This window comes from Perna viridis, chromosome 1 (assembly GCF_037379345.1).
Source record: "Perna viridis isolate PV_CMFRI_1.1 ecotype Kerala chromosome 1, ASM3737934v1, whole genome shotgun sequence".
NCBI lineage: Eukaryota > Metazoa > Mollusca > Bivalvia > Mytilida > Mytilidae > Perna > Perna viridis.
In genome coordinates, this window is record NC_142445.1 from 44,120,152 (window position 1) to 44,142,877 (window position 22,726).

General features: G+C 32.3%; 1 protein-coding gene across 1 annotated transcript; it reads right to left on the reverse strand.

The window, feature by feature from the left end:
- Window positions 1-1,273: 1,273 nt before the first annotated feature.
- On the reverse strand, window positions 1,274-22,188 carry LOC148628915 (ceramide glucosyltransferase-like). Its single transcript, XM_088540697.1, has 9 exons — window positions 22,017-22,188; window positions 19,451-19,592; window positions 14,437-14,539; window positions 11,313-11,414; window positions 7,871-7,983; window positions 7,287-7,465; window positions 5,169-5,255; window positions 4,103-4,292; window positions 1,274-3,108 (listed from the first exon to the last, which is right to left on the reverse strand). Exons 1-9 carry the CDS (start codon window positions 22,112-22,114, stop codon window positions 2,929-2,931), a joined length of 1,194 nt encoding a protein of 397 aa, XP_088396823.1. The 5' UTR covers window positions 22,115-22,188; the 3' UTR covers window positions 1,274-2,928.
- Between the last annotated feature and the right edge of the window lie 538 nt (window positions 22,189-22,726).

The following is a 22,726-nucleotide window of genomic DNA, read 5'->3' on the forward strand; positions in this document are numbered from 1 at the left end:
ACATGATGCCACAATGAAATTATTAAACAGCATAATTCCATCCTGTCCTGTAATGCCACCACTCATGACCATTGATTTAACCTGTCTTTTTTGTCTGTTTTTAGATATACAAAAATGTACTCTTGATATAATAAGTCAAAGAATTTGGTTTTGATATTCACATCTTACATTAAAAAAAAACAATTTCATAAAATGATTTAAATTTTAAGCAATGCTTGAAAATCAAAAAAAGAAAATTATAAAGAAATTTAAAAAAAGAATAGCAATTTACATGCATGTCAAGTATTCAGGCATTTGGTCAATCATTCAGTGACAAAACTAAACCCAGGGGGTCAATGGAAAACTCGCTATGTCAACATTCCTACAATTAATCAGTATTACATCCAATCGAACTCATCAATCAGAAAATATGTAAAAAATGTATAACACAGGTCATATAATTTTACTTAGGGACCCAGTAAAATATGTGTTTCCACTGACAAAATGCTGTAAAAATTTCAACAAAATATCATAAGAGAACGATATTATAAAAATAATGCACATGTAACTGACCTAAAACAATTATGACTAATAAAATGACTAGGGTATAAAATGTATAAAAAAAAAATAAAACATATAATCCTCTTTCAGATCTTTTTAAAAATCTCATTGAGGTTCAAACAAGCTTTGTAAAAACTTTTAAACCAGAGTGTAAGTGAGGAGATAAGCTATTCCTTAAAACCACAAGCTTCCAATAAAACATAACAAATTCCACACGCACACCTCTTCCAAATTTTACTAAAATCTACATTTTTCATACATATAATCAGTTTTTTTAATGTCCAGCAAGCTTTTTAGTAACCAAAATATTTTACCAGATAAACTGTTTACATAAATGCTGGAAAAAATTGTTACCAGCAGCCACGAATAATTTAATGCTGTCTATATTGAATTATTTACATGTATGAGTGTTTCATATATGTATATTGCAGATGGCTAACATTTTGAAAAAAAAAAAAACAAGTGGCTGAAAATTTTAGCAAAAATGCTGATCTACTTATATGGTATTGAACTATTCAAACAATTTTTTTACTTGAATTGCAATTTGCTTACATTGCTTCTTGTAATTTATATATTATGCAAAATTAAACAAAAATCAGCTTCTATATAATGCTATATTGGTAATACAGTAGTACTGTAATACTGGTAAAAACAATCAACTTGTAGGTAAAAATTGTTATTAACGTATAATTGACTTAGTCAAAGACTAAAACTATTCTGACTAGATTTTACAAAAGGATACCAGACTGACCATATATAAAATTACTGAGGACAATTTTGAACACATGTATGACTAAGCAAAACAAGTGAACACATTTATGACCAGGCAAAACAAGTGAACACATTTATGACCAGGCAAGATAAGTGAACACAATTTATGACTAGGCAAGATAAGTGAACACATTTATGACCAGGCAAGACAAGTGAACACATTTATGACTAGGCAAGACAAGTGAACACATTTATGACTAGGCAATAAATGAACACATGTATTACTAGGCAAGACAAATTAACACATTTATGACTAGGCAGGACAAGTGAACACATTTATGACTAGGCAAGACAAGTGAGTACATTTATGACTAGGCAAGATAAGTGAACACATGTATGACCAGGCAATAAATGAACACATGCATTACTAGGCAAGACAAATTAATACATTTATGACCAGACAAGATAAGTAACTACATAAATGACTAGGCAAGATAAGAAGCAAATAACATAACATAATTATAGCACCAAGCAAAACATGAACACATCAGTTGATCCTGGTTTAATTTCGGCATTTTGTAGTTTAAATATGAGTTCATATATTTTATACAATGTACATACAGTAAAAAATGTGTTTAATCCATGTTTTTATCAAAGCACTAAACAATTTTAAAATCAACATAGAACTATAGACTTCATAAAAGCTAAGGGTTTCATAAAATAGTATAAAAAGTACAATAAAAAACCTTTGAGCTGCAATGCTGGAGTAAAATGACAAGAAATGGCAAATCTAATCTAATTCCTTAGTAAAAAGGTAGTGGTTCACAATTCAATCATATTTACTTCTGACCTATTGTATACCCTTTCATCAATCTTATTTTTCTTATTACTGCTATGCTTTACTGTAAGAGAACATACTACTGGCAAGATACATATTAGTAAAAAAATAAAAACAAAACAAAAGCCTTTGAGGAGTCTGAATCAAACACCTGGTTGTAATTAAAACAATAGCAAGATAATAGAACGTCAGAGATATTAAAGTTTTGCACAATAGGGGTAAAATAGCAACTCTGAGTGTCATTTGCTTTGCACTAATAAAGTTTTTGTCGACTTTATTGCTGTTCATAATCCTGAAATATTTTAAATCATTTGGGATTGTGGTACAATATGTGAATTTTGAAAATTCAAAGTTGCTATTGGAAGCCATTGAACAATGTTAAAGATTATAAGTCAATGGACTTCATACACCATTCACACCAGTTACTTTAAAAGAAGGTGTATTGAATGTAACATAATTATGAATGACAGATGCAAAGAGATGGCATATCCTAATTTTGGTCAATATTAGCAAAAAACTGGTAAAAATATTAGCACCTTTTGGCATTAAATATTGGTTGGCAATCATTTACTCACAACACCAATATATAGTGGTACAAGACCTATCAAATTCTTGAACGTACTACATCACACAGTACCTAACTTCCAACTACAATATCTTACTTAGCAAATCATTACTAAAATACTTCCTGTATTAGTAAAATAATTACCTGTTCTAAAGCAGATACTGTAAAACACATTAGGAATGACTCAAGAATGAACCTAATGAATAAATTATCATATATGTCATGCCAAGATTACAATCCTCCGCAACACTTCTTAATGTAGTAAAAGTTGCCACTAAACTGTCTGTTTACTATGTAGCTCTTCCACAACACCTCCCCATTTTAACTTGAATGTGTGACTCCGCCAGACAATTACAGGATCCAGATGTGACCTCAAAATAACCCCAGGATATGTTATTTCATTCAGCATCCAACCGACCAGGAAATCAAATTTCGAAAATGGCAATGGTCCCTCCTGCAATAAAATAATAATTAAAGGTATAATTACTGTGCAAATGTAAACCAAAGATTTCGCTTAATGACCTCTGTTAATACATTTAATTATCCTAACAATACATTTACATAGCATTACAATTTCACCTTGAAATCTGATGACATTTATGTCATGATTATTTCCCCACTAACCACAGAAGTATGTGTTGTTTATATTACATTATTTTGACACTTTCTCAATATAGGTTAGAAATGCTGGTAGAATTCCTGGAATAATGTTGTTTCCAAGCTAGGGTACAAGTAATATCAGACCATTTGGACAGAATATTTTCCTGCTCTTTATAATGCATCACACATTTTAAAATCTCAAGCTCCTTTTGAAAAAGTTTTTGCTTCCAAAGGTGGGATGGTTGGTCGTAACCCCTCCCAAACTGTCTACAGATATAAGTATGAATAATTTGTGACTGAATATAAAGGAAAGGCCTATGCCTCCTCCCTGACACATATCAGCTATTATTCTTCTGAGGTGTAGCCTTGGACAATACTTTACTCCATTGTCCATAATCTTATAACAGTATTATACTCAATAATCACTCAATAAATGTCCTATGAGAAGGATATTGCAGGTCTTGTCAAATTAGAAAATCCATGTTTAAATGCAAACTTTCAACACAGAAATAATTTTTTCATTGGCAGTGGGAGAAAGCATACTTATATCTTTGATAAATGAATACATTAATATGTCCTAACTAACTGTGCAGCATGTAGACATCTCTTGTTTTGAGCAATTTCAATACTTGGAAATTTATTAATTTTTTTTAGCCTTTTTATCCATGATGACATTATCTTATTGAATTTTGAATACAATATTAGAATAGCAATAAATTTTTAAGGATGCAAATTGCAAGCTTAATAATAATATTACAGCAAGTAACATAATTAACATCAGGATATTGAAATAATTCTAGTTGTAAAAAGGATCTATACAGAAATGGAATGCGATATTAATTAATTACCTCCATAGTACGAATAAGAATGTAATCCAATAGAAACCAAACAAGTACATGTACAAGAAATACAACAGATCCAGTGAAGTTAAACAAATACGATGTAGACCAAGCACTCAAACAGCCTTGTACAATACACAATGATATTGGTTCAAAGAAAATGGTTGCTGGTGTCATTGCTGTTCTCAGTTTACACCACCTACAAAATAATTTTTTCTTAAATTCTAATATACAGTTAACTGAGTACAGGTATTATAGTACATTTTAGGTTGATCAAGTTACAAGTTACTGACTGGTATAACAGTAGTGCATGAAATCACAACAATACCAGCCCAACCAATCAACTCTACAAAGCAACCACTTATGTATCAATGTATCATAAGTATGTCCACTATGTCCAAGTGCTACAAAACTTGAAAAATTACTTGTCTGAGAAGATTCTCAACTGTTTATGACATCATCCATTTCAAAGACTATGATTGGAGCTACTGTGGAATTTGAAAATGTTCTCAGACTGAAGTATTTTTTAACTTTAGTTCACTGAGGCTAGGTTGGAAGGAAAGGACATTCTGAAGAGCATTTGAAGGACTTTCAAGTTTTACAGTAATGAGTATACTCTAAAACATGCCAATTTATCATTGCTTTTGTGTTTATATACTAAATAATTAGCATTTCAAACATCCTAGTTAGCTAGACTTTTTCCTTTTAATATGAACATTCAGATTACTAATGTACTCTATAAGAAATGTTTCCAAATTTTGAACAATTTATAAATATGGAGTAACCAGGTTTGGACCAATTTGCACCTATTATAAATGACTTCAGGGTTTACAAGTTAAAAAAATAGAAATTTACTTTTGTTTGGGATTATATGAATCCCAATTACAGTACCAAAGCAATCTATACAAAATAACCTGGTTTGCTGAAAAAGAACCTACCAATCAAAAAGCTTGATACAAAATAACCTGTTTAGCTGTGATACAAAACAATAAAGTTATTGCACATTAACTAAAAAGTTTATTTTCTGGACATTTCCACTCAAAACAATAGACCATAGAAACTGTAGTGTACTTACCTCATTAATCTCTTATGCAATACAGGGACTGAGTATGTGCCAGCATTCTGTTGGGCTGGATTTGAACAGATTCTTAACCTGTAACCTCTGGAAAAGAGGGTTAAGGGGTTAAATAGAAAAAAAAGGTTATAAACAGGTAATATGTACTAGTATTATTGATTTTTCCCCTGAAAAATGAAGCCTGTCATACACTACTTAGTATCGAAGCTATCTTGTTCCAAAGATTGTCTAGTGCAATACATCACTTGATTTGTAGACTGCCTAGTCCCTTACATTACTCAGTTTGTAGACTGCCTAGTCCCTTACATTACTTAGTTAGGAGGTTGCCTAGTACCTTATATTACTTGGTTTGTAGACTGCTTAGTCCCTTACATTACTCAGTTTGTAGACTGCCTAGTCCCTTACATTACTTAGTTTGTACACTGCCTAGTCCCTCACATTTCTTGGTTTGTAGACTGCTTAGTCTCTTACATTACTTGGTTAGGAGGTTGCCTAGTACATTATATTACATGGGTTGAAGATAGATAAGTCCTATACATTATTTGGTTTAGAGGGTGCCTAGTCTCCTATATAACCTGGTTTAGAGGGTGCCTAATCTCTTACATAACCGGGTTTAGAGGGTGTGCCTAGTATCTTACATAACCTGGTTTAGAGGGTGTCTAGTCTCCTATATAACCTGGTTTAGAGGGTGCCTAGTATCTTAAATAACCTGGTTTAGAGGGTGCCTTGTATCTTACATAACCTGGTTTAGAGGGTGCCTAGTCTCTTATATAGCCTGGTTAGAGGGTGTGCCTAATATCTTACATAACCTGGTTTAGAGGGTGCCTAGTCTCCTATATAACCTGGTTTAGAGGGTGCCTAGTCTCTTATATAACCTGGTTTAGAGGGTGTGCCTAGTATCTTATATAACCTGGTTTAGAGGGTGCCTTGTCTCTTACATAACCTGGTTAGAGGGTGTGCCTAGTATCTTACATAACCTGGTTTAGAGGGTGCCTAGTCTCCTATATAACCTGGTTTAGAGGGTGCCTAGTCTCTTATATAACCTGGTTTAGAGGGTGTGCCTAGTATCTTATATAACCTGGTTTAGAGGGTGCCTTGTCTCTTACATAACCTGGTTTAGAGGGTGCCTAGTATCTTACATAACCTGGTTTAGAGGGTGCCTAGTCTCCTTTATAACCTGGTTTAGAGGGTGCCTAGTCACTTATATAACCTGGTTTAGAGGGTGCCTAATCTCTTACATAACCTGGTTTAGAGGGTGTGCCTACTATCTTACATAACCTGGTTTAGAGGGTGCCTAGTCTCCTATATAACCTGGTTTAGAGGGTGCCTAGTCACTTATATAACCTGGTTTAGAGGGTGCATAGTCTCTTATATAACCTGGTTTAGAGGGTTCCTAGTCTCTTATATAACCTGGTTTAGAGGGTGTCTAGTCTCTTTTATAACCTGGTTTAGAGGGTGCCTAGTCTCTTATATAACTGGTTTAGAGGGTTCCTAGTCTCTTATATAACCTGGTTTAGAGGGTGTCTAGTCTCTTTTATAACCTGGTTTAGAGGGTGCCTAGTCTCTTATATAACTGGTTTAGAGGGTTCCTAGTCTCTTACATTACTTTGTTAGGTAATTATTGTTTTATTATCAATGTTATATTTCCCTTTTCTCGTTATTTTCTTTTCAAATTAACTATTATATTATTCTAGAGGATCTAAACATCACTATTTTAAAAACAACTACTGTTCACATTAATTTTTGCAGATTGTGTGAAGTGAACATTATCGTGGGTATTAATTTTTGAAGTTAAAAAAAATTATTACCGTTATATAGTGTTGAAAATCAATTTTATAGGTATTATTTTCCACGGTTTCCTGTCCACCGTGATAATAATGAAAATAAGTATTGCGAAAATTAATACATTTGCAGTAATAATGTACCACACATGCATAGACCTAACCAATGTAATAAAACACATCTACAGCTAATGTGGGACTTCATTTTCATTTCATAGCAAGGGAAGTTTATGTTTAAAGTAATCTATTACAGGCACGTTAAAAACTTTAAAACATTATCATAGAGAATTAAGCATTATAGAAGGTAAGATGAGACAAGGAAAGCTGTTTGACTTACTTCTTCTGGAACATTTCTGCCAAGAAGAAATCCTCTGCCAAATACTGAGCGAAATGTTTAAGCCCTCCAACCTCATCAATAATATTTTTCCTCATTAAACATGACATCCCAGTGGCACAATTGATGTTAAAAAAGTTGGCAGAGAGATACATTTTGGCATGCTGTGTCCCGAAGTATATCTGAAAAACAAATATCAATTACAGTAAAAACAGAATTATGACGGACATTATTTTGACTTTTAATAAATCCAAGCCATAGAAGTTCAACATTATTTACCAGTAGTATAACTCAATAGAAAAAATTTGCAAAATTTTACGCAATTAGTTAAATAGGATAATACAAAACAAATCTATCAGTCCAACTATTACATTTATATGTTTTTAAGAGAATCCAGTAACCAAGTATACATGTATACACAGACTAGATTTATCATGACAGGGGATACAGAAATATATAAAACGTATTCATACAAGGATTTTATATCAGCTGTTAATTGATTACCAACAGTGAAACTTATTACTACAAAATGTCATTCAAAACAATCTTTCTCTCAAAAACTAGTTCGACATATTAAAGATGTGTACCTTTTCCATATGTGATGAGAAACCCTTCCTGGTACAAGTATATGGTATCTGATGTACCAGACCAACATCTTCCTTCATATGTAACACCATATCCAGCAATGTGTCTTCTTTTACTGTAGTAATAAGGATCATAATTAAATAGAATCAATGGTTAGTGTATACAACTTATAGATACCATTAAATTATAATATCCACAGGATTGGTTTCTTCAGTTTTGGAGAGGGTGTAGGGTGGATCCAATGATTATGAAAGGGGATCCAGGGGGTTCTAGACCTGTTTATATCACTAGATGACAATCCATATTTTTCACCATATTCTTCTAAAATGATCTGTAAAATCCTGAACTTAGTGACATTTCAACATAGGTGCACAATTTGCAGTCAAAATTCATAGAAAATGCAGAGACTATGTAAGTAAACACCTCTGGGGTTCTAGAAAAGGGGGCTGCATTTCCAGTTTATTATTTGTTTAGTTTTCCCCACATTTCACAAAATCAACAAAATTTTTCAACTAAAGGGTGGTTTGAACCCCCAAGAACCCTCTCTCCCTGGATCAGCCACTTGGATGGTTACAATTGTGGAGAAATGAAGAGTCTGATGAATAACTTCAAAAAGATATCAATGAAACAGTATTATTCAAATAGGAAGAGCACATTTACTGTAAGTATCAAAAAATCTCCACAAGAAATTTTAAGCAATGTCTTAAAGAAAACATAACAAAATGAACATTGTCCAAGTAAAATTTCACAAACATAAAAAAAAAGAATAACTGAAAGCAATGTGATTACAAGGTGAAATAATAAACATCAATGCTTAGTTACTACAATAAACACTGTGCATGTACCAGCATTGCATCACCACAATACATTCCTTTTTACAAGGATAATTTTACTTTCATCAATGGGAAGCTTTATAATGATGACCTGAACTGTCATTCAGTATGACTAAGTCATATGAAACACACTGTCATTCATACCACTGTATGTCCGTTAAAAAGAAAACAAATCCAGAAAAAAAATATACAAACCATCTGTGACTTTGAATTAATAACATTTCTTAAGTTCTGAATGTAAATTCACTCTATTTGCCTATCAATAGCAAATAATTAGCAAGAATAGAATCAAAAGTACCCTTATTCAAAAAGAATAAAAAGCTTTGCTGAACACAGCATGATACCACAGCAGCGGTCAAACCTTGAACAATTAGGGAAAGTGTGGACTTGTTTTCCACACACTTAAGCATAAGGACTTACAATTCAATATGAACACAATGTAGCACAAAACTTGAAATTCAATTAAAAATTTTCAAAATCAGACTCCTTTGTCCCCTTATAACTTTAGAACAGTAAGAAATATCTGAAATCTGATTGCAAAATGCATGCAAGGATTTTCAAAAGGAATCTGATGAAAAAAATTTCGGAATTGGACCAAAAATAGAAAGTCAAATTTTTGGGGTGTGACCCCTTTGATCCCTTGTAACTCAAAAACCGTAAAAAGGTATCTAAAATCAGATTGAAAAGCTCTGGCACAAATTTCATAAGATATCAATTTTAAAAAATTCAAAACAGGACCAAAAGTAAATAATAGTTAAGTTAATGTCTAGAAATCAGGAAAATGCAAGTTTCTATTCACTCTTTTTGGTCCCTAATTCCTGAAAATTTCAAAACTTTTCCCATAAAATCAATAAAAGTCTGACCATTGTGGTATAAAGTTATCATATACATCCCAAGCTAGTACTGGAGTTATATTCTTGTATTCTATGATATGCTTGTTTTAGGCCCCTAATTCTAAAAAAGTCTTAAAATTGATTACTTTGTGGTTTGTAACCTTGTTATAAAATTTAATAAAGATCAATCAACCAGTATTCAAGTTGTCACACGAAAACCAAATGTATATGCATGATGACTACAGCACCATACCAATAAAAGACCACAATTTTTTTCGGTCATAATAAAACTGTTTACTAATGTACATGACACAACCATTAACTTTTAATTCCAATAACTCTAAAATGAAAAATTTGAAACCAGTGAAAACAAAACTGACTTATGGGTGGCCTTGAGCTGACATTTTTCACCTTGGTGGCGGTTGTTGTCTCTTTAACATATTCATCATATCCATTACTGTTCTTACAAATGAAGGTATATACCGGTATATTATGAGTCATCCACTTTTGATACAAAAAAGTTCCTATTCTGTCTTAACACCATAACGAGTTTCAACATAACTTATGAAGGAAAAAACAGTGGGATAAGGTATCTGCCTATATAATAAGGTCTACCTGGTTTCTATATGGGCAGTCTCTTCATAGATATGACAAGTTAATTCCATTTAATGGACCAAAAACTTCATAGAATGAAAATTCCGTGTGTGGAAATTATCGACGCTGTTGTGTAAAATCAAGAATAATTTTTAAGATCAATGAAATCTTCCTAAATATTTTAACAAATGCCAAAAATATCTTGTGATTTTTGTATACCCTATGATTAAAAGAGTATGTATTGCCCATGAACTAATAATGCAAGTTCACAGAAGCTGGTATTTTATAAATTACATCATATTTATTTCCCTTCTATAGAAAATAAAGTCCTTGATGGTATCATACTGTATACAGAAATATAATAAACTATCTATGGTCCCATATGTTTTAACAATACTGTTATTATCAGTTATTGATGAGAAATGAAGTTTCATTTATTTAATACTGAGAAACAAAATGAGGTATAGCCACAGGTGGCTTTGTTGCCAAGTCAAGTCGTACAATATCAGAAAAAGCCTTAATTCACAAAATAAACATACTGGTACCCAATACATCTATTTAGCTTTTTCAACAGGATGAACACATCAAAATTGTTCAAACAAAATACAGGACTTTACATGCTAAACCTATGAAAAACAAAATTAAAATCCAGTCAATTCCTAAAATGGGGGTCACAGACTGCCCTAAAGAGAGGAGGCACTCAAGTGACTTCCAGTTATTTTATACAAACAACCAAACTTTTAAAGCATAAAGGAGGAAGAAGGTTGGGACCACCAGGCCAACTCTTAGATCTGCTTATGCCAGTTGTAAGTTTCTAATGGATATCACTCTACAACTTCCATTCACACTAAGCTGACAAAGAGCATTCAATACTTGGCTGACAAAAAATATTCCACACTAGACTGACAAAAACATTCCACACCAGACTGACAAAAAAGCATTTCACATAAGACTGACCAAAAAGCGTTCCACATCTGACTGACAAGAACATTCAACTTGTTCAAGTCAAAACATTATGTTTCATTTGAAATATTTTCATGAACACAATATGACAGCTGAAACTTTTCATTAATTTAAGCTACTGAATCAGTAGTGAATTCTACCAATCTATGAAGAACACAATTGAAAAAGAGTACATACTAAAAGAAATTGATTTGCTGTCAAATGAGTCTTGAGATACTTACTTTTTAATCCACTATCATTGACTAGTATCAAATCATATTTAGCAGCTTCGTAGCCTATTGCCATGTTGTTTATTTTGGGGTTGGCTCCAACATGCTTCCCTCCTGAAAGACAGAGACCAATTAAATTGAAAAAGTAATAATTCAAAATATGCTATACAAGTATTTGGGCCAAAACATACCTTAACTTTTTGCCATGTTTATGTTGGAAAGTTTGAGATACATGTAGTTTACCGGTATACTTTTTGATGAACAGTATATATGTATTAATATATTATATTGTAATAACCAATTACATTTTTATACCAGAATTTACTTAATTTCAAAATAAGCCAATCAACGAAGTTGTACAGTATCATTTTATTAGAATAATTCAAGAGAGCTGGGGAAGGAATGCACCTTTGGATATACCTTAGGACACAAACTTTCAGATATGGTTTATTTATTTGTAATGTGACTTTGACACCTTCAGTCAGGGAACAGGGAACATGTTGTTATCCACTAGAGAATGAAATATCCCATTACTCATCTGGTCAAACATGTAACAACATTCAGATATCTAAGACAATATATATATGAACAGACAACACGAGAATTAAACATTGTAGCTTAATGTAGTGCTTGAAATTCTTGGTAATAGATATGCAATGCAAAAGCAAGCAAAAATAGTGATGGATGAAGGGGCAGATTGAGACATTCTGTAAAAGGGTGGGGGTTCCAGGCCTATATTTACTCATTTTTCCAAATTTCTGTGCAAAATAAATGAAATTTTTAATTAAAAGGGGAGTTCTCAAACCCAAGTACCCTCTTCCCCCGACCTGTCCCTATCATTGAAATAAGGATCATCTAATCTTCTGTTAATAATGATATGATTAACAGACCACTACATTCTCAATAAATGAACTGCTATTTTTTTCCTTGGGGTTTCATCATAGCAAGATGTCCTTCACATATTTTCATGGAAAGAAATGCATATGCATTGAGATTCATGAAGCACAGTAACTTAATTTTACCATAGTAAAAACAAAAACAGATATTTTATATCAACAGAATAATTAACAGAACTATCCATTGTCCACTTCAAATTATATACAATGTACACTATGGTAATGGATCGCTATATAATTTGAATCTAGGAGTAATTACTAGTCTCCCAAACCTCAGAGACAATCATCTTGTGAAACATTACCCTAATTATAAACCCTGTGGTTCAGTCAGATCAATAACTGTGCAAATTCTTTTGTGTGAAGTATCTCCTCTCATTTGTCAATATATCAGTAATGAAAAAATAATATTGAGATTTATGATGCAATGTAGCCTGATATTCTGCTGAGAAAGTCACATCACATAAGACAGGAATTATTGATCTAGAACACACTCCTTACTCTGTCTGCCTAGGATAATGTCATGTGGGAACAAGCAGCACAATATGAAAAAAACTGATCTTGTATAGCTGTAATTCTGATCTTCTTTTGCTTACCAAGAACTTAAATGCTATTAAAAAGATCTATGAGGCCACAGATAACATTGCATTATTGTAATCCTCATCCAATTGGAGGCTCTTTTGTTGAATGTTTAAGTTGTAGTACTCACTTAAACCATGGCAATTACAGCAAGTAAAATAGTTTACTTCAGGAAATATAGTTGGTTGACCATTATCTGATGAAATGATATGTCTTAGGTATTATATAGGAGAATTGAAATGAAGATTTAAACTTTTTATTAGACACAGATTTATGTACCTTTGGAATGATAGAAAGTTTAAATTTTCTTGTCAATTTTTTAGTTAATTATTTAAAACATTTCATCAGGTAGTGGTCCTCTAATCAAGAGAAGACCAACTATATTCCCTGGAGTTTAATAAAGCACAAGCTGTAAGTAAGAACAAGATTGCTTCAAGAAGACAAATTACCCCAAGCATTAATGACATTTGAACGAAGTCCAAGTTAAAAAGCTTCTACAAAGCTTGTTTAATAAAAATGGCTTTGTATTTGTACCATATATATATACACCAAATCTGTCCAGCTATTTCAGATGATATGCACCCACAAAGTCATCCATTGTAAAGAAACCTTAAAAAGAGCGTACATCTTAGTCCTATAGCTCCTCAAAATCTAAAAATAGTGTACATCTTAGTCCTATAGTTCCTACAAAATCAAGGTGTAGTGTGCTGACTAGATATTTATACAATCTGTATAGTGGTTTCAGAAAGATTCATCTGCAAGTTTTAGTGGATGAACAGTTAGATACTATTCTCATGCCCATACATCCTATTAGTGGTGATAAAAAGACCACCTTATTCATCCCTTTAGTGGTGATAAAAAGACCAACTTATTCATCTCTCTAGTGGTGAGAAAAAGAGCACCTTACAGTACATTTCTAAGAGCAATCTAATAAATAGTTATATTCTGACACTGATTATCAGTAAGTACTATATGTACTGGTATGTATACATATAAATCTTAACATTCTGAATGTTTAATTTAATTCAACTACATACATATATCTAGATGCGAATATACAAAAAATAGTTATTCTGGTAATATAAAAAATAAATTTGATATATTGTATTGAACATTTACATCAGTGTCTCATGATTCTAATTGATAAAAAATTAGGCATTAATGGATCAGTAAATGAAACCCCACCAAGTAATGGTGAAAAAAAAGGGATGGCAAAATGTTTAAAATGGCCGCATGTGAAAAATGCATTTTGGATTTAGCTGAAAACTGAATTTGACATGTATTTCATGATAATTAACAACTGTGCAAAAAAATCACTGATCTGTTTTGAGTTATCATCAGGAGACCATTTGGGGCAGACAGACTGAGGAAGGGATACACTTTTCAGAGGATATCACAAATTACCTTGCCACAAAATGTGTTAAAGTACAAAAATACTTCACATCATACTACATGTCATGCAGTTTTTAATGAAAATTCCCATAATAAAATGTTTTGAAATGCCATCCATACAGGCCCAATCCTGTTATACTCCTTTATTATAGTGGACTGTGGGACAATTCTGACACAGAGTCCTATCTTCCTATCAAGCTACCACCAAGAGGTACAACAATGTCCTATAATTACTTTTGTCTATTTCACTAATTCAAAATACATGTACATACCAATAAATATTTTGCTATCTACATCAGGATATTTTTGCACCAAACTTTGAACGACCATTATTGCCGAATCCATCTCATCCTGGATACAAAATATGATTTCATACTGAAAAACACAAAAATAATTAAATGAAAACTTAACATGCTTAAGGCCAATAGTTTAAAATTTGACATTTGCTGTTACAATGTAAGTACAGTTTTCCAGTAGCATTTCAATTACACAATATGCTGACATATACACCTCTACAGCTTGGTAATAAAATAATCTAGTACAACAACTAGTAAATAAATACAAAAGAACAAATCATAACACAGTACTGCAAATTTTAATATGAACGACATGTAAGTAATGGTAGCACTGGTTGTAAATATTAAGGTTAAAAAAAAAGCAATTTACGCATGATAACACAGCAGTTGACAATACATTAAAAAAAGAAGTTACAAGAAATGACAATTACATGTACAATGTTTATGTGAAATCTTAGTTTCTAAAAATTGATTTGCAGGTCTCCTAAAATAGTTATGGTAATTTATTTTAAGTGACAAAACTTCTTAAGGCATGTAGACATTCTTATTAATTCCTTTGGGTGCAAGTCAAGTACCATTTCCTAGACACAGTATCAAGTTGTACAGCTGTTTATAGTTATTGTACATACAGCCAGATGGCAGGTTTTTTTAACAAGCATTAGAAATACACTAGAACTGTCCTTACAGTGATTTATACTCCATGGAGCATTATGTGTCATGCTGCAATCCATATCCATTTTTTTCCCAAAATCTGCTGAAAACCAAATTCCCATTAGTGATCTAACGCTGGATAAAGTTTTATGAAAATCAATTGAATAAGAGGAGGTGGGGACAATTTTATACATGACTTTCACTGAGATCCAAATACCCCCAAACTTGTTAGTAAAGGGGATAAATATGTAAAAGGCCAAAGAAATGACCACAGTTCCTTCCTAAGGGACATTGTCCTCTTTGAAATACAATAACATTTGAAATAATGAGAATAACACTTAGCAAAATCAAACTACAGGAACTATCGACTTTAGTAATAGTGGTTACAATCTGAGCTATTTGATTTTCATTCTGGGGAAGACTGAAGTTGACTGAAAGAAATAGCATATTTAGACCTGATTTGTGTTTCAAGGAAAGCGGAAGATATTACCCCACTGGTGCTCCTGGCCCATGCTCCAGTTTTTAGTGGAGTATGGGTTGTTCAATTACTTTTGTTTATTGTACATGTTATTTTGGTTATTTCATGTTCTTTGTTGTGTGTGGTACTGTATATTTTCCCTGCTTGGTCTTTATCCCTGGAATATATCCATTTGATTACCACTCAGATCTTGAGTGAATGTTCTAGTGTATTTTTAATGCCCTTGGTTCCCTTGATTATTCTTTAATGCATGTTTTTTTTTCTAATCTTACACATATAAACTGTTACATCCTAATTTGTTAATCCTACAGACATACATTCAGATTAACATGAATAGTTTGTCAACAAGTGATTAACTCTTATAAACACTTCCTCAATCAATTCCTATTTACATTTCAAATTATACATATAAAATCTTCTTCTCAGAAAAACTCAACCAATTAATAACCACAAACTTCAATAGTATGTTTCCTTTTGAGGTCATTCTAAGTACTTCCTAAATCTTAAATCAATTTCAGCAACCCCCCCCCCCCACCAAGGTGATCTTCTTACAGAGAATTTTATCTATGTCAAGTATTCATACATGTAGTATACTTTTGCAGGTAAATTAAGAAACTGCAACTCTACTAAATTACATTATCATAATTCTGCATTCAGTATCAGATTTTATACCTCTACATTGTGCATATAAAACTTCTTTCATGGGTAGTGTCTAAAATACCTTGAAGTACAAAAAAGGCATTGTTTTCAACTTTCCATCAAGTACTTTGATTTTTGAAACAATACCCATCATCAGTGAACATACTCACTGACGGACTTGCTCATGGTTGGACTGAGATACTAAGAGTTTCTTATTCAATGGAATACTGTGAAGGTACTATCATTCATGGGTATCAATTTTCATGGATTCCTAATTTCATGGATTTCATTTCATTAATTTTTTTCCCTTCATTACTCTTTCAAATGAAATTTTAACATTCCTTCAGGAATATGAAATTGTGGTTATACCAAACCACAAATCATAAAAATTGGTACCCATTCACACAGCTTTTCACTCAAAATACATTTTGTATTTATGATAAATTATTGCCAACCAAAAAATAATATTCAGTTTTTTAGGACAGAGTTAACAAATATTAATGAATGGAACATTTAGTGATACCCAACCATGAAATGATGAAAAAAGGAGTGTGGCAAAATTCAATTAATATGCATTTTATGGTACAAAACAACTATGCGATTTTCTAAAAATCCATTGATCCATTCTCAAGTTATCATCTGGAAACTGTTGAGCATCCTCCAAAGTCAGGGTTTTGAGTCCACAATTGCTCCCTCAAACCCCTGACATCACTCATTCATATTCAGTGGGTATTGTCCAGCGCCATCTAGTGAGTTACTTAAATTTAACCCGGATCCAAAATCCAATCAAATCACTCGTAATAGAAACTCCTCCATATAACTTACAAAGTGGCTACACATAACGTCATTTTTTTCAAGTAAAGACTCTACACAGAATCTACAGTTATCATTTTTGCTCATATTTCACCATTTGTGACATCATACAACTTTCAGTTAGTATATCGGATCTTCCAATACCTCGTATTATTGTTTACCTTTCCACAGACATTTTATGTTAAATCGATTTTCATTGGTGCTTCTCACCCAAAGAAGCAACCAATCAGCATTGGGTGGACGATACCCGCTAAATATGAATGAGTGATGTCAGGGGTTTGAGGGAACAAGAGTGGACTGAAAACCCTGACTAGATGGGATGCTGTTGGGGGACAGATATATGAATGAACATGAAACTTTTCCAACAGTATCACATAAAAACAGCAAAAATAAGTCATGGATTTATACAACTAAAAGTTGTGACTTATCTATCCACGAACTTTTCAACTAGTGTGTATATTTCAATAATTTGACCTGGATGCCAAGACAGAAATAGATTTCACCAACATACGTAGTAACCACTGAATGACTTCCGAAAAAACACTTAAGAAATATAGCTTGATACAAATATTAATTTATTTCCCCAGAATATAGATAAGCAAAATTGTACAAAAATGTTATAAGCCTCCGTAATTGTCTATGATTAGACAGACAGTAGATATGTTGGAGGGATTCGACTTTAGCTTGTGTCAAAATTTGGCAAGAAAACACTGACTTAGATCATATAATATTAAAATGTTAACTACATGTACATGTATGATAAAAGATGACAATGGAAGTCAAGCAATGGCAACAGCTGATTATGAAGAACTTGCACAAATGTGAATATTAATAGCATGTATTGTTTCTATGTTTTTTTATGTCAGTTTTAATCTTTATTAGAATAAAAATGCCTTTACACCTTCTTTAGTCTATGTTCAAGTTCTCTCAAATGGCTGTTCCTCCAGCTTTTTTTTCAAATTTTAATTTGATTACACTTCATACTTCATGTAACATATCACGTCGACCACATGGACATTTTTATGGTTTAAATCTGACAACATACATGTATTACAAGTATTTTCCTTGAGGAACTTTTACACAATAAAAGTAGTAAGTTTTCTTAGATTTTACAACATTTCCACACATGTGCAGCCACAAATTTTATCAAAATATTAATGATTTTCTAATCCTGACTTCATTTTCCAATCTACAGAGAAAAGACAGCTGGAAAAACACACCTCCTTCAGATCAATCAACTGATGACCAGTTCTTACATGACATAACATTACATGATAGGCCTACAGGGTGGTTGTCAAATTGAGAAGTTCTTGCGAAAAACTAATTGTAGTCTTACAAAATCTTATACATGTACTTCCAACAAAGTCAATCAGACATACAAGAAAACTGTGTTATTACAATAGCAGTCACAACCAGTTGGATTCATATCAACATTAATTGCTTCCATCAATAACATACAGCCATTAAGATAAAAATTAATTATCATCACAACATCTAACTGTGAAACACAGGGGGTATCTTCACAGTGATTATAACCAATAGATATAGTTGTGATAAAAAAAACAGAGCTTAAAAAATCATTACACAAATAACTACTGTTGTACATTCTAAATTATACATGTACATGTAATTTCACAATTTGCCAAAAACAAACAACAAAACCTTTATTATTATCTATAATTAGTTATATTGTTATATATTCAATATATATTATTCTGTCTTGGCCTTAGGATATATCAAATTAAAAAAAAAAAAATACCAAGCTACATGTACATCTTTATCTAGAGTGATTACAGAAAATTCATTTAACATAATATGAAGCAATAAAATGCCTGTCCAGACAAGGGACATCTTAAAAGAATACAAGCCATGCATTCTGACATGTATAAATATTATCTGATGATCTGTGAAAACAACACCATGACCTAACCTAATTCCTTAGTTACTCATGCAAAGAACTACACACTGGCAGTAATTAATATGACACATTATCTTGTTTACATACTCATCCCTGGTCATTCATATACAATGTACATAGCTAAGTGTTGACATTTGGCCATCATTGCATGACCTTATCTGTTGTTTTAATCACTATAAATTAATTGAACTTGTACAGTAGACCAGTTTTTGCTGGTTTTTAAGACCACCTATAACTATATGCCTACAGCACTTCACATTTCTAAAATGACAGTCAATTTCAGTTTTATCTATTGAGTGTTATTAATCTGTCTATGCCAACAGCAAGTACACCTTATGTAAATCTTTTATTAATTTCCAGCACATTAGAAAAATGTGTAAAAATTTTGTTAAAATATCTTGATTTTTTACATATTTTTTACCCCTCCCCCCCAAAAATACTGAGATGTTAAAAATATTGACCTAACTATTTTACACTACTTGTATACATACCTGTGGATATTTTATATTGAAGAATGTTTCTAAATTTTCATATAAATGTGGGTCTACGCCAACAACTGGTTTCAAAACTGTTACCCCTGGTAACTCTTCCAATGGTATCGTTGGTGTTAGCTTTCTATGTAACTTCCATTTTCTGAAGAAGAAACAAATTATACATTAATATTTTCTTTGACTTTTAAATAAAAAGTGTAACCATTTTTACAAATTGTAAGTACATTTGTACATGTACATGTACCTTGTTTTCTTAGATGACTTTAACTTTATTCACTTGTGATGTTACTCCTACAATGCAAGAGGTTGGAATTCCAGTCCTCCATACCCCAACTTTTTATTTTCAAGCACCATATTGCAAATCGCTCATTCTGACGTTCTTCGAAATTGGCAGAATTATAGTAAAATATTTACCATTTAAAACCTTTTATACCGCTTTATCCTAACACGGAAGAAGGGGACTAAACTAAAGGAAAACAAATGACCTACCTGATGAGAAAATACAGCAATCCTGGAAATCCTTTGTAAAAGCAGTTTAAATGAACTTCACATTTAGTTTTTAACATTTTCAATGGGTACATTCGGTTGATAAAATTACAGATTTTAATTTTAAGTTCTGTCAAAAATAAATTGTATTCTGTAAAATTGTTGACCTAATTCGAAATGGCTGGTCACTTTGATAACTGTCTTCATTACAAATGTTCTCTAGGTATTTAACAAAAATTTAGTATTTTTATTGTTTGATTTCCTGTAGGTTGAACTTCTTTTATGCAAGTGAAAGACTTTAAATATTTTAAAACACACGTTTAGCTAATTCACATTTACGGTGGCTTTCAACATGTCAGATGCTAGAGGTTAAGATGGCATCAAGTCAGAAAATAGCTTCCCAGACCTCTAGCACTGCTGGAGTATTGTGATGTCAGACTCATTGTGATATCATAAAAGTTTGAAATACATGCATGATAAAAAATGTGAAATTTGGAATGCTCTCAGTAGAACATCTTTAAAAGTAAAAATCCGAAAATCACTAATATAGACTATACACTGTTTTTATACATTTTTTTTACGTATATTGATCATAAGACTGTCAATATATATATATATAAAACAATTATACTGTTTAAAAAAACAATTTAAAAATGTGCTACTATGTACAAGTACAACAGTACATGATGTAAGAACAAATATATTAAAGGAAAAAAAAACCTGTTTTGAGACTTGTCTGACAAAGCTACATTTAAGCATTATTGTTGTACAATCATTAAAATCACTGAAAATTCTGCCTAACTGATAGGATTTTTGTCTGACATGTACATGTAAGGTCCTAAAAGTTCTGATCATTAACTTTTGAGAAAGTGTTTCAGTTACCCTAAAGCCACGACATCTTCATACTCTTTTGTAGAAAAAGAAGTAATGCTGATGTCAGTGTTCTGGTTTTTTACATAAAAAAAAAAGTGTCTTCTTGTACTGCTCCGAAAGACGAGCATGAGTACATTTGTGTATTTTGCCTTTTATGACATAACTTGAGAAGAATTCCTATCAATGCAGTTAAAAAAAGTAATTTCTCAATGAAAACATCAATGTGGTACAAATGTACATAACTACTTTTTGAGAGCACTATGTCCACTATACAATGGGATACTTTTGTAAAAGAGATGATGAAAAATAGGGTGACAAGGGGCTGCATAGAAGGAGGTCTAGCTGGCAACTAAATTTTTGTCAACCAATTTTGCAGTCCTCAGGCACAGATCCAAGGACTGCCGTACCGGGCGTACGCCCCCCTAAATCGGTAAGAAAAAAATTTTCACCACAAGTTTCACTCCATATTTTTTGCCTTGCTTAGCACAGCATTTAATTCAATTTACGCCCCCCTAAACTCAAATCTAGATCCACCTCTGGTCTTTATCCTGTCAGACAAGTTCTTGCCTAACAGACAGTTATCTTTTTAATCTAAAAGATGAGCTACATTTATCATACATTTTACATTGAAAAATAACATTTTGAGAAGCAGATTAGTGAGAACAGACTTTTTAGTATTTACTGGAGGGAAGTCCATGATCTAGCGTGACATATACTTCCATGAACTTGGGCTTGGAATAGAAAAAAAAAATGAAACTGGGCATGCACTAAGACAACCCCTCATGTCAATTGGGCTGCCATGAACACTCTAACCTAGTATAGACATCAAACCTTTGACCAGGACTCATAAGTCCCTAAGCTACATAGCTAATGGTTACAGTTCATTCACCACTGAATTTGGAAGCAGATCAGAAAAATGACTTTATTAAGACCACAGACTCAGGAGAAGACATAATGTGCAAAAACATAGGTGTAGTTGTAGAATTTTTACAAGAATATCTGAGATTACCAGATTAATAGTTTTAATTAAAAAAAATCATTCATTATGCTCGTCTGGATACACCCCCAAAAAATGTAATTATATTCATCAACACGATATTATTCTGTATCCGCTTACATCTTATAATTAATGGTGATAAAACAGATAAAATGAAGTGATTCATTGCAGTACAGTGATCATGTCATAATTTTGAACTGATCTACTTACCCGTAAACAATTGCTAAAATATGTAAAAACCAATTAAAACACCATCCAGAAAATAATAAAATAGCTAATCCTAAAACAGTATAATCCCAACTTTCCATTTCATGTCTGTCTGTAATGTTTCTTCTCCCTCACCAGCCGGTTATCACTCCCATAATCCACAATCGGTGTGGGCGTGTCATAATTTCCGTTACAAACGCTTGAAATTTGTTAATGATAAAGCTTCTACCAAACGCAAAGGGGACGCTTTTCGAGTAATGGGATAATTTTGCTGATGCGTAACGAGTAGGCGTGGTTTAGGACATTTAAACATTTCAAGCGGGAAATTTAAAATAGAAAAAAATCGACCATAATATAAAAAGCTAAACACTGTAATTAAACAAAAATATATCTCCATAAAACACTATACAATTTAAAAAAAAAAAAATCCCAAATTAAGTTTTTATTCACTGAATGATGCAGCCAGATTCTCAATTAGAAGGAAGTCTTTCATGTGGGGGTCGTAGGGAGGCCCACATAGTTTTATCTCGATCATATTTTAAATGGTTTATTATATTATGATTAAAACTGTTAAAAATGCAAAATAAATAAATAAAAACAAATCTTCAGGTACAAAAATATTGCAAATTCCGGGCCTTGACTAACATTGAGGCAACGGAGGCAACTGCCTCCCCTAGAATTTCGGCAACATTAAAAAAACAAATATTTTCGAA